The sequence below is a fragment of the Rhinoraja longicauda genome, chromosome 22, assembly GCF_053455715.1.
Source record: "Rhinoraja longicauda isolate Sanriku21f chromosome 22, sRhiLon1.1, whole genome shotgun sequence".
Classification (NCBI taxonomy): domain Eukaryota; kingdom Metazoa; phylum Chordata; class Chondrichthyes; order Rajiformes; family Arhynchobatidae; genus Rhinoraja; species Rhinoraja longicauda.
Genome location: NC_135974.1, coordinates 38,335,110 through 38,349,257, shown reverse-complemented (window position 1 = coordinate 38,349,257; position 14,148 = coordinate 38,335,110). Strand labels below are relative to the sequence as shown.

The 14,148-nt window shown below is 45.6% G+C and overlaps 1 protein-coding gene across 4 annotated transcripts in view; it reads left to right on the top strand.

Moving 5' to 3' along the window:
* LOC144604586 (myosin regulatory light polypeptide 9) overlaps positions 1-14,148 on the top strand; it is a 48,619-nt gene that overhangs the window by 10,756 nt on the left and 23,715 nt on the right. For 2 of the 4 annotated variants that reach the window (XM_078419206.1, XM_078419205.1), the window contains 2 exons: positions 6,456-6,617; positions 10,939-12,014. In XM_078419206.1, coding sequence (XP_078275332.1) covers positions 6,456-6,617; positions 10,939-11,129 — 353 coding nt within the window. In that variant the 3' untranslated portion in view covers positions 11,130-12,014. Of the gene's footprint in view, positions 1-6,455; positions 6,618-10,938; positions 12,015-14,148 lie in introns of those variants that run through there. The other 2 variants (XM_078419207.1, XM_078419208.1) reach the window with 2 other exon arrangements.

Sequence of the window (14,148 nt, the reverse complement as noted above, 5' to 3'; positions counted from 1 at the left end):
CCGTGAATGGCATCGAAAACCCGGCGCTGAAGGGAGGGCGGCACTACCGGCCTGGGACGGGGAAGGGAAACATCACACCAGACTTTTGTGCCTTCCGACCCGCAGGCTACCTGAGCCAACTTCAACCCCGAAGTGGTGGACTGGTATGCCGAGGCGGTATCCGCCAGAAGCTGTGCCTCCGCAAGCTCCTGGGGATCCACCTCGCAGTCCACCGCCGAAATGGGGGAACAAGCAGGTCTAGACAGGGCGTCAGCAACGGCATTAAGCTTACCCGCGACATGACGGACATCGGTGGTAAATTCGGAGATGGCAGTCAGGTGCCGCTGCTGGCGGGCCGACCATGGGTCAGACAATTTGAAAAATGCAAATGTTAATGGTTTATGGTCCGTAAAGGCCACAAATGGGCGGCCCTCAAGGAAATACCTGAAATGACGAACAGCTAAATAGAGGGCCAGAAGCTCTCGGTCAAATGCGCTATACTTCAGCTCAGCCGAATTTAGTTGCCGGCCGAAAAACGCCAAGGGCTGCCAACGGCCACCAACCTGCTGTTCCAAAACCCCACCCACCGCCACGTCAGACGCGTCAACCGTCAGGGCCGTGGGGGCGGAGGGGCTCGGGTGGACCAACATGGTGGCGTCTGCCAAGGCTGCCTTAGCTGCTGTAAAAGCCGACTCTGCGGCCGGGGACCATATCAACTCTACCGGTTTACCCGCAAGGCACTGGAAGAGCGGGCGCAGGACTCGCGCAGCTGCCGGAACGAACCTATGGTAGAAGTTAACCATACCTACGAACTCCTGCAGCCCTTTCACTGTGGTGGGCCTGGGAAATGCCCGGATAGCCTCCACCTTCTCGGGCAAAGGGGAGCGCCGGCAGGGGTAATTCTGTGCCCTAAAAAATCAAGAGAAGGGAGGCCGAATTGACACTTGGAGGGTTGGATAATTAGCCCGTGGTCTTGGAGCCGCTGGAACACAGTCCGCAAGTGGACCTGGTGTTCCTGCACTGAGGGGCTGGCGACCAGGATGTCGTCTAAATAAATAAACAAAAAGGGTAAACCCCGACCCACACGGTCCATCAGTCGTTGGAAAGCCTGTGCCGCGTTCTTTAAACCGAAAGGCATGCGCAACCATTCGAACAACCCGAACGGAGTAATCGTGGCAGTTTTCTGTATGTCCTCCGGCCGCACCGGAATCTGGTGGTATCCTCGCACCAAATCGATTTTGGAGAACACCATCGCCCCTTCCAGCCCAGACGAAAAGTCCTGCAGGTGTGGTATGGGGTAGCGATCAGCCGTGGTGACAGCATTTAGACGCCGATAATCGCCACATGGTCTCCACCCCCCAGATGCCTTGGAGACCATATGCAACGGCGAGGCCCATGGGCTGTCGGACTGACGGACAATGCCCATTTCCTCCATCTTCCTAAATTCCGCCCGTGCCACCACCAGTTTGTCTGGCGGTAGTCTCCTGGCCCGAGTGAAAACGGGAGGGCCCTCGGTGCGAATGTGGTGGACCACGCCGTGCTTGGCCGAAGGGGTGTCAAAACGCTGGATGAGCAGCTCTGGAAACTCCGCCAGGACCTCAGCATACGAGTCAGGGGCCGCGACGACGGCCTGGACAGTAGGGCTGGGCGGGGAGGCGATTGTCGGAGCGACTGGCTCCTCGCTGGCGGAGGGTCGGAGGTCGTTACCGCGGACATCGGGGACCAGTGAAAAGGCCCAGAGAAAATCTGCGCCTAGGATCGCTTGTCTGACGTCTGCTATAATGAATGGCCATTCATACGTGCGGAGGCCTAACACAAGGGACATCTTCCGCGTACCGAACGTGCGGATGGGGCTGCCATTAACCGCGATGAGGGTAGGACCTGTCTTACCCGATCTGGTCTCAAGGTCGGTCGGCGGCACTATACTGACAATGGCTCCCGTGTCCACTAAAAATTCTGTGTCCGTGAATCGATCTCGGACGTAGAGGCGTCGGTTCTGGCCAATCGCAACTGCCCCTATGTACGATCGGCCGAGGCATTTCCCGCGAAAGTACAAGGTGAGCGGCAGTTGCGGGATTCTCTACCCCATCGTAGATGATAATAGCACCAGCCGCGCTTGTGCGGATCTTTTTGGCGGGCTTTTGGAGGACTGGCGGGAGACGCGGCGCCATCTTGATGTCGCTGTGGCGTGGTAACTGATGTCGAGACCTTGTTGATCGAACCACTCCCCTTCGATTTGGCCGCTATGAGCGCAACAGCTTTTTCTGCATATGCTTCTGGGTCCTTAAAGGAACAATCCGTGAGCAGCAGTCGGACATCCTCGGGAAGCTTCTCTCGGAATGCCTGCTCGAACATGAGGCAATCCGTATGTTCAACGGCCAGCATCATCATCTCGGCCATGAGAACGGACGGCAGTCGATCTCCGAGATCCGGTAGGTGCAGAAGTTTTTTGGCGCGATCATGCCTATGGAACCCGAAGGTTCGTAGTAACAGTGCCTTCATGGCCTCGTACTTGTTTTCCGCAGGAGGATTTACGATGAACCGCATCACTCGTGTGGTCGTCTCCGGCGATAGAGCGCTGACGAGGTAGTAATACTTCGTCGCGTCTGTGGATATGTTTCTCAAATGAAACTAGGCTTCGGTGTGGACAAACCAAGATTGTGGTTGATGTGTTCAAAACGACGGAAGGTGAACGCTTACTGCGCTTAACTCTGGTGTGCCATGCGCAGCATCCAACAACGGGGCGTCATGTTCGTCCATGGTCGGTGATCGCCCAGATCACGTCGGGGTCACCAATATGGCGAGTCACGGAAACTTGTCCTTTGTGGAAGAAGTTTATTGCGACAGCAATATTCGTATACAAAGGTTTAACAACAAGATAACGGACAACCATCAAAAACTCACTGTCTTCTTCGAAGACGTCTCCGAACTAACTCTTTTCGGGCGCCAAAAGCGCACATGACAACGCTGTCCAATCTCTGGACCAATCCCTACGGTCGCGCTCACACGTGACCTTGCTGGCCAATCTGAGGGTTCGACGACCAGGACCATTCTCTATGGTCGCTACAGTGGGGAAAATGCTAGAGTCAGTTATTAAAGATGTGATAGCATCACATTTGGAAAGTGGTGAAATCATCGGACAAAGTCAGCATGGATTTACCAAAGGCAAATCATTTCTGACGAATCTTATAGAATTTTTCGAGGATGTAACTAGTAGAGTGGATAAGGGAGAACCAGTCGATGTGTTATATCTGGACTTTCAGAAGGCCTTCGACAAGGTCCCACATAGGAGATTAGTGTACAAACTTAAAGCACACGGTATTGGGGGTTCAGTGTTGAGGTGGATAGAGAATTGGTTGGCGGACAGGAAGCAAAGAGTAGGAATAAACGGGTCCTTTTCGGAATGGCAGGCAGTGACTAGTGGGGTACCGCAAGGCTCAGTGCTGGGTCCCCAGTTATTTACAATATATATTAATGATTTGGACGAGGGAATTTAATGCAACATCTCTAAGTTTGCGGATGACACGAAGCTCGGTGGCAGTGTTAGCTGCGAGGAGGATGCTAGGAGGCTGCAGAGTGACTTGGATAGATTAGGCGAGTGGGCAAATGCATGGCAGATGCAATATAATGTGGATAAATGTGAGGTTATCCACTTTGGCAGCAAGAGCAGGAAAGCAGAGTATTACCTGAATGGTGGCCAATTAGGAAAAGGGGAGATGCAATGTGACCTGGGTGTCATGGTGCACCAGTCATTGAAAGCAAGCATGCAGGTCAAGTTAAATTCACCACAGGCAGTGAAGAAAGCGAATGATATGTTAGCATTCATAGCAAGAGTATTTGAGTACAGGAGCAGGGAGGTTCTGCTGCAGTTGTACAGGGCCTTGGTGAGACCGCACCTGGAGTATTGTGTACAGTTTTGGTCTCCTAATCTGAGGAAAGACATTCTAACCTTAGAGGGAGTACAGAGAAGGTTCACCAGATTGATCCCTGGGATGGCAGGACTTTCATATGAAGAAAGACTGGATAGACTAGGCTTATACTCGCTGGAATTTAGAAGACTGAGGGGGGATCTTATAGAAACATATAAAATTCTTAAGGGGTTGGAGAGGCTAGATGCGGGAAGATTGTTCCCGATGTTGGGGAAGTCAAGAACCAGGTGTCACAGCTTAAGGATAAGGGGGAAGACTTTTAGGACCGAGATGAGAAAACATTTCTTCACACAGAGTGGTGAGTCTGTGGAATTCTCTGCCACAGAAGGTAGTTGAGGCCAGTTCATTGGCTATATTTAAGAGGGAGTTAGATGTGGCCCTTGTGGCTAAAGGGATCAGGGGGTATGGAGAGAAGGCAGGTACAGGTTACTGAGCTGGATGATCAGCCATGATCATATTGAATGGCGGTGCAGGCTCGAAGGGCCGAATGGCCTACTCCTGCACCTATTTTCTATGTTTCTATGTTTCTATGAACTCCTCATGTCACCTCCTCCCCAGGTACCTTGCCCTAGCACTGCATAAGACACAACTCCTGTCCTTATACCTCCTTTTACATATCAATCAATGCCCCAACAGCATTTCCAATTATGACAGATTCACACACCTCCTTTAACATCTACTGCATTTCCTCCCAATGTGGCCTCTTGTATAACAGTGAGACTAAGCGTAGCCTCGGCAACACTTGCTCTCGGTCCGCCAAGACCTGCTGGATCTCCCAGTTGCTAATCATTTTAATTCCCCTTCCCAATCTACACTGACCTTTCTGTCCTGGGCCTACTCCATTGCCAGAGTGGGGCCAAACTAGATGAACAAAACCTAGGGTTGCCAACTGTCCCGTATTAGCCGGGACATCCCGTATTTTGGGCTAAATTGGTTTGTCCCGTACGGGACCACCTTTGTCCCATATTAGTAGGGTTGCCAACTTCCTCATTCCCAAATAAGGGACAAGGGATGACGTCACCGCCCAGCGCACCATGTGACCTCACCCAGCCAGAGGACGTGCTCCCACTCCATCAATGGCAGCCGCCCGGGCTGGGAGGCAGGTTGCTACACAACCTCTGTTAGGCAGCGCCCGGGCCTCCGAGCCTACAATGTCCGTAGCTAAAATTCGGAAACCTAGAGTGTCGGGACCTACAGCATCACGGCCTACAGCGTCGGGGCCTACAACCCCCTCGGGCCTAATATGTATTAGGCACATGGGGTGCTGTAGGCCCGGACACTGTAGGCCCTGACACTGTAGGTCCCGACGCTGTAGGTCCTGACACTCTAGGTTTCCGACATTTTAGCTCCGGACAGTCTAGGTTCGGAGGCCCGGGCGCTGCCTAATGGAGGTTGCGTGGCAACCCGCCTCCCGGCCCGGGCGGCCACCATTGGTGGAGCGGGAGCACGTGGCCGCTGGCTGGGTGAGGTCACGTGGGGCGCGGAACGGTGACGTCATCTTGTTCCGTATTTGGGAGTGAGGAATTTGGCAACCCTAACAAAACCTCATGTTCCGCATGGCTAGCTCACAACCCACGATATGAAGATTGAATTCTCCAATTTTAGGTAACAATTCAAACTGCACCCTTTGCTTAGTTTTTGTAACCAGCAGCTACAGTTCTTTGTGACTACATGGTAAGTTAAATCATATTACTTGAAGTAATTTATGAGTGTGAATATGTTTCTGCAAGTGGGAATATAAGAATGCCTGTCGGGGTGTTTTTTTTAAAGTATTTTAACATTAAAGAGTTTTGAGTTTCCTTTAACAGGTTTTGAGTGACTTTGAATGTTTGTGAAAGTCAGAAACATCTGATTTAGTTTTAACAGCTGGCGAGTCTGAGCACAGAATCTCTCAAACTGGTCAATGTAACTTGTCACTTGTCCTGGCTACCTAACAATGATCTGTGAGCCAGCCTGGATTCACACGAGATAAATCAGAGCTGCCAGGGCCCAGGTGACAAGCGATCTCCAGCCGAGAGAACATCCATCCTCTGAAGAAAGGTCCTGGCCCAAAATATCATCGTCCATTTCCCTTCACCGATGCTGCCAAACCAGTTTAAATGTAGAAATAAGGAACTTCAGATACAGGTTTACTCAAAGGCACACAAAAGGTGTCCCGACCCAAAAAGTCACCTATCCATGTTCTCCAGAAGTTCTATCTGGCCTGCTGAGTTACTCCAGCACTTTGTGTCCTTTCCTCCAACAGTTTCTTTTTACAGAAGATCCATACTATTCTATTAAGATGGTTGTTAAATAAGACAGACAACTGTGTTTGTTCCATTGTAACTCATAACATCCTTATTGAAATATAACAAAAACATTAAACAAAATTATTCTCCTCTGCCAAGTGATCCATACAAAACCAGTTGCTTTGCTACTTTGCGCTACACATTTTGCATCTTAAATGCCTGTTAAGGTTTGCTCATTTGCTGCTTTATCAGCTACTGCACAGAACCTTCAGTAAAATACTACAGGCAGCTTACTTTCAACTTTGAACCCTGTGTACAGGAAAGAACCCATCAGATGATTATCTCGAAGGGATGATGGGTGAGGCTCCAGGGCCCATTAACTTTACCATGTTCCTGACTATGTTCGGCGAGAAACTAAATGGGACAGATCCAGAAGATGTCATTCGAAATGCTTTTGCTTGTTTTGATGAAGAAGGAACAGGTAACTTGGCTTTAATAAAAGTTAGTAATCTTGAGAATTTATTGTAAAAGCATGAAGAAATCCTGTGCTGCCGACAGTTCTAATTGCACCAGGGTGCTGCTGTCTTACAACTCCTGTGACCTGGGTTAAATCCTGACCTCTAGTACTGTGTGTGTGGAGTTTCTCCCTGACATAGGTTCATTCTGGGTACTCCAATTTCCTCACACATCATGCAGGTAGTAAGTTAATTGGCCATTATAGATGAACCCTAGTGTGTGTGTGAGTACTAGAAAAAGGAGATTCGAGGACAATGTAGGAAGACCAAAAAATGGGATTAGTTTTGGTTGATATACATGGGTGTTTGATACCCAGACTCATTGGGCTGAAGGGCATGATTTCAATGCTGCATGACTCTGACTATATTTGGATTTGTAAGGATCATGAGCTGACTGGAGATTGGTCAGAATTTGATTCATATTCACGGTGAATTTTAACTCTGTCCAGCTGTGTAAGCCCACACTCATTGTGTTATGAGCCTTACTAATTTTTCCTGGATTGTGCTGTGGTTGGTGGTGAATACAGGAGTAGGATCTATGCTATGGTTAGAAGTTGAGAATGGGTGGAAAAAATGGATTGCAATCTTATACTGTGACCATGGGGGAGGTTCACACTGAGGAGAGGCGCGGCAAATATGTGAGCAACAGATTGGAGATTCATATCTCAATCAGAGATCTCAGTGGATCATGGGTTGGGGTAGGAGAATGAGCACAATGATAAATGGTGCCAGATCAATTAAAGGGAAGTACGGGACATCATTGGCAAGTGCCCCAGTCCAGCATCAATACAAGGACCTGTGTCAGGATATTCTCTTGGCAATATAGATCAGGTTCCTATTCAATGCTCCAAATACAGTATTCCATATGGAGCATTGAATAGAAACCCTGGAGAGAAGGGATGGGGGTGACATTTCAGGTCGAGACCCTTGTTCAGACTAGAGTATGGGGAAAGGAAAACGAGAGGTATAGACGGTGATACACAATAGACAATAGACAATAGACAATAAGTGCAGGAGTAGGCCATTCGGCCCTTCGAGCCAGCACCGCCATTCAATGTGATTATGGCTGATGTAGTCGAAACAGGGACAGAGTCCTCCTAGTCCTCAGAGTCAATATCACCAACAACTTCTCCTGGACCCGTATTTAAGCTGCGACCATGAAGGCACACCAACGCCTCTACTTCCTTAGAAGGCTTAGGAGGTTTGGCATGTCCCCTACCACAGAAACGTCACCCATTCCTCTCTCCAGAGATAATGCCTGACCTGCTGAGTTTCTCCAGCATTTTGTGCTATCTTCGGTTTAAACCAGCATCTGCAGTTCCTTCCTACACATTGAAGAGGAACTGTTCTACTGTTATGGTGTATACCCTCCACACAGAAATTATATCAGGATTAAAAGAGTGATTCCCAGTCGAATTCCTGGAATAAAGCCAAATTACGCTAATTTCTGTTTCATTTTGGCCACATTGAAATATTAATATTTTATTACGCAACGCTGGACAAAAGCACGGCCTAATTACATTTCATGGCAAATGGTAATTATCACAATAGGCAGGACTAACTCAGGATGCTGACTTAAGTATGGAACACATCCTAATGCACCACACACATTTTCTTCACAATGGCAAGTTTTGAGATATCCTTTCCAGAAACATGGCTCTCTGCAATGAGGAGCCATTGCTGATATTTTCATTGCCCAGCTCTGAGAGAGGAGTGGAACTGCTGGCTCCAAGGGATTACTTTCTACTTGTCCTCTGTCCTCCTTATCGGACGGGAGAACATGTTGCTGACCTCTTCCCTCCCAACTAAACCTCCTTACTGACTTCCCTCATCATTTTTGCATGTTGCATACCTTCTTCCTTTAATAAAGATCCGAAATAAAGCAAACAAATGCAGGAGGTGCTCTGGGTTAGGCAGCATCCGTGGTGAGGGAAGCCGGGTTTAAAGCTTGAGGGGATTGACTTGTTGACTATTTCTAGCACTTTCTGTTTTTATTTAAGATGTTTTATAAGATGTGAAGAAAGACACCTTTCACACCAAACAAAATCCTACAACTAATTAATTACAGTTTCAAATCAGCGCAACGGTTATAATACTATAATTTTGTTTCTTTGCAGTATGTTACCAGCAGATTAACATTTTAGAAAAATAGATTTTAGACAAAATATATTCACACATTCTATTTAGTCAAATAAAGATTTGAATTAAATCCTCTCCATACCGTTCAGCAAATATGACTGTCTACAGAATAAAAAGGTTTCATGTTTGAGGTCCAGGGTCTTGTGGCCTGACCATTCATTAACAGGCCTTTTTAACTCAGGCCTCAGCATCCTGAGTTAAAAACCGGGATTGAGGTGGAGAGGGGAGCATTGAGTAGAGCTCTCGCTGCAGCGCTAGCACTACGGGCCCGAGGAGTGAGAGGGGTGAGGGGTAGAATCACCTGGCACAATTTATTGAAAATATATTCATGTGCCCGCAAGGCTGCAATGATCTGGTTCAACTCTAATATTTTATAACTGAGTAGTCTAATGACATTCAGTAGATGGAATTCCAGGAGAATAGTAATCATCTGTACATACCTTCAGAATTATGGGAAAAGCAGCTGCAAAACTGGCCTAGGGAAGGAATCGTCCAACTGCGGCTCTCACCTGTCACTCTCTCTCTTTCCCTCTCAAGAGCTTAACATCTATAGTTGGAAAGTTACTAGGGAGTATTCTGAGAGATAGGATATGCATGCATTTCGATGGACAATGGTAATCAGGGATAGTCAGTATGGTTTTGTACGTGGGAGTCGTGTCTCACAAATCTGATTGAGTTTTCTGGAAGGTTAGTTCGCATGGGATCCAACTCCCCAGAGCCCTACCATTCACTGTGTAGGTCCTGCCCATGTTAGACTTCCCAAAATGCAACTCCTCACATTTTTTTAAATTAAATCTATAATGGATAGCTGAATGGATAGAAAATTGGCTTAATGGAAGGAAGCAGAAGGTGATGGTGGAAGGTTGCTTGTCGGACTGGATGCCCGTGATAAGTAGTGCGCCTCAGGATTCGGTGCTGGGCCCGTTACTGTTTGTCATCTGTATCAATGATTTGTATGAGAACATATAAGGCAAGATTAGCAAGTTTGCTGATGATACGAAATGTTGTATTTTTGTTGGGGGTGGTTTTGCAGATAGTGAAGATGGTTGTAAAAAAATTGCGGCAAGATCTTGATCAATTGGCCAGGTCGGCTGTGGAATGGTTGATGAGATTTAATACAGAAAAGTGTGAGGAGTTGCATTTTGGGAAGTCTAACATGGGCAGGACCTACACAGTGAATGAGATGGCTCTGGGGAGTGTTGTAAAGCAGAGGGATTTAGGACTGCAGGTGCATGGTTCCTTGAAGGTCGAGTTACAGGTAGATAAGGTGGTCAAAAGGGATTTTGGCACGTTGGGTTTCATCAGTCAGAATATTGAGTATAGAAGTTGGGATGTCATGTTGCAGTTGTATAAGACGTTGGTGAGGCCGCATTTAGAGTATTGTGTTCATTTCTGGGCATCACTATAGGAAAGATGTTGTCAAGCTGGAAAGAGTACAGAAAAGATTTACGAGGATGTTGGCAGAGCTAGTGGGTCTGAGCTATAGGGAAAGGTTGAGCAGGCTGGGATTCTATTCCTTGGAGTGCAGGAGGATGAGGGGTGATCTTATAGAGATGTATAAAAGGAATAGATCGGGTGGATGCACAGTCTCTTGCCTAGAGTAGGTGAATCGAGGACCAAAGGACAAAGGTTTAAAGTGAAGGGGAAAAGATTTAATAGGAATCTGAAGGGTATCTTTTTCACTCAAAGGGTGGTGGGTGTATGGAACGAGCTGCCAGAGGAGGTAGTTGAGACAGGGACAATCCCAATGTTTAAAAAACAGTTAGACAGGTACATGGATAGGACAGGTTTGGAGGGGTATGGACCAAATGTGGGCAGGTGTGACTAGTATAGCTGGGACATGTTGGCCGGTGTGGGCAAGTTGGGCCGAAGGGCCTGCTTCCATGCTATATCACTCTCCCTCTAAGTAGTTCATGTGAACAAAATTTGACAATGGGAATTCTGAACCTGCAATCATTTAAAATCGATGTTTACTTGAGCTTGTGGTCCAAAAATTAAGTATATAACATTTTGTTGAATTAAATAGTATCTTGCGCTTTGCTACAATTCTTTGAACTTGAAGATGTAGAACTCGGACAAGAAATGCATTCATCAATACAATGAAGGAAACTGCAACATCTGATTATTGAACAACTAATATGTAAATAGTACCTAAATTTCCTGTAGGCTTCATTCATGAAGACCACCTGCGGGAACTCCTGACCACTATGGGTGACAGGTTCACAGATGAAGAAGTTGATGAACTTTTCCGTGAAGCACCTATTGACAAGAAAAGCAATTTCAACTATGTGGAATTCACTCGTATTCTAAAACACGGCGCCAAGGATAAGGATGATTAAATATCTAGGGATTCTAGATATTGCTCGTTATCTCACCTTGTTATTTCTCAGCTTATTATTTCAGAATCCTTTTTAAGCATACACTGTTCACCTCTGATGCAATCCACTTACTCTAAAGAGCACTGAATCTAGGTCTCGACCCGAAATGTCACCCATTCCCTCTCTCCTAGATGCTGCCTGACCTGCTGAGTTACTCCACATTTTGTGATACTCTAAAGAGCAAATTTGTTTCCCAGACATGTGTACATTTATAAGCTATGAATATTGGAACATGTGGCGATATAAATAGGACCAAAATAGTCAAAAAGATGTTGTTATTCTGTTCATCTTACACGTAAATTGGATTGGAACTTGAAGTCAATTACTCTGTCATTAAACATAATTTTGCCCGGAGTAGGAGAATTGAGAACCAGAGGACATAGGTTTAAGGTGAAGAGAGAAAGATTTAATAGGAACCTGAGGGGCAACTTTATTACACAAAGGGTGGTGGGTGTATGAAATTAGCTGTCAGAGATGTTAGTTGCGGCAGGTCCAATCACAACATTTAACATTTAGACAGGTAGATGGATAGAACAGGTTTAGAGGGATATGGTCCAAACACAGTGGGACTAGTGTAGATGTGGTCTGTTGGTCGGCATGGGCAGGTTTCCAAGCTCTATGACTATAATAATGGAACACCGGAAAATCAATAAAATAGCAAGGCCAAAAATAAGCCTTAACAATGAAAGCAGGAATATGAATAACAGTGTCTATAATTATGATTGGTACCTAGGTGTTACATGGAACATTGTACTTTTTCTTTAATGTTTTGTCTAAATAAAGCCTCATTAAACAAAACATGGCTACCTATTTTCAAATGATATATTTCACCATGATTGATCAGGAATGAACACAATAAAATTCTTAATCTATTTGATGTAATGTTTACACAGCTTATCTTTTGTGCAGCAGAATTATATTAAATATCAACAAGTATTTTAGTTATTTTTTCCAGCAAGATCGAATTGCTGAACAATATGTCTTCTCTTAAATATACTTTAAGTATTTTAAAGTGAAATTCATGAACCTCATAGAAAATAGTTGGATCCATATTCTAACTTAGAAAAACTACATTGGTAATTCAATTTTTTATCTACAGAGTAACTTCAGTTTGTAAAAAAATATTATATGATCTATGCAGCATGACATAGTTGTAAAGTCATCAAAACTTTCCCTTCACTTTGACATTTTCTATGTTTCTATGACTCCAATTGAGTACAGTACATTTGGTGCTAATATACACCCAGTAAGTAAATCTAATGAGATTACATAGAAACATAGAAACATAGAAAATAGGTGCAGGAGTAGGCCATTCGGCCCTTCGAGCCTGCACCGCCATTCAATATGATCATGGCTGATCATCCAACTCAGTATCCCTTACCTGCCTTCTCTCCATACCCCCTGATCCCTTTAGCCACAAGGGTCACATCTAACTCCCTCTTAAATATAGCCAATGAACTGGCCTCAACTAACTTCTGTGGCAGAGAATTCCACAGATTCACCACTCTCTGTGTGAAAAAAAACGTTCTCATCTCGGTCCTAAAAGACTTCCCCCTTATCCTTAAACTGTGGCCCCTTGTTCTGGACTTCCCCAACATCGGGAACAATCTTCCTGCATCTAGCCTGTCCAACCCCTTAAGAATTGTGTAAGTTTCTATAAGATCCCCCCTCAATCTTCTAAATTCCAGCGAGTACAAGCTGAGTCTATCCAGTCTTTCTTCATATGAAAGTCCTGCCATCCCATGAATCTATCTGGTGAACCTTCTCTGTACTCCCTCTATGGCAAGAATGTCTTTCCTCAGATTAGGAAACCAAAACTGTACGCAATACTCCAGGTGTGGTCTCACCAATGCCCTGTACAACTGCAGCAGAACCTCCCTGCTCCTATACTCAAATCCCCTCGTTATGAATGCCAACATACCATTCACTTTCTTCACTGCCTGCTGCACCTGCATGCCTACTTTCAATTACTGGTGTACCACGACACCCAGGTCCCGTTGCATCTCCCTTTCTCCTAATCGGCCACCATTCAGATAATAGTCTGCTTTCCTGTTCTTGCCACCAAAGTGGATAACCTCACATTTATCTACATTATACTGCATCTGCCATGCATTTGCCCACTCACCTAACCTATCCAAGTCACGTTGCAGCCTCCTAGCATCCTCCTCACAGCTAACACTGCCCCCCAGCTTCGTGTCATCCGCAAACTTGGAGATGTTGCATTCAATTCCCTCGTCCAAATCATTAATATTTATATTACTGTATACAGTGTTGGTTAAATCTGATTTTCAGCACCATTTTCCTGATCTGGTCAACATACTCCAAAAATGATGTAAATTCATGAGACAGGATTCATGTAATGCTGGAGTACAATTTGTAAACAACATTTCTTTTTCAGTCCTATAATTGTGTCTTATGTGTTGAGTGCTAACTCTCCAGGATTTAACAAATACATTTTCTTGCTGGCAGCCAGAATTGAAAACATCCAATTTCCAAAAGACTCCATGAACATTTTTCTTTGTTAGGTGGATGCTTTCCTCCTTTCTCCCCTGGGTAGAGACTCGCTTCTCCTCTCATTCTGAGATAATGCAGAATGATCTATTGAACATGCAAATTGCATGTGTAGAAAATGAGGACAAGGGGAATTTTGAGTGGGAGTAGAGCGTATGAGAGCAGAAATGCTGCAAATAGATAGTCCTGTGGCTTCATGGTGGAGCCAAGCCACAGTTAAGGAAAAGCAAGACATCTTAGAATCAATGATGTGGTCGGTGTTATCACTGGAACAGACATATATATATTCCATTTATATCTCCTCCAGACAAATTAGTTGTGAATACCAATACACTGCTCTTTGACAGGTGGCACCAACATCTACTACATCTCTCTTAGTTTCCACTCAATCTCAGAATCGTCAACACTCCACACATTTATCTGCAACTTAAAATATATTTGATTGCTAACTTCTAGTTTTGGTGAAAGA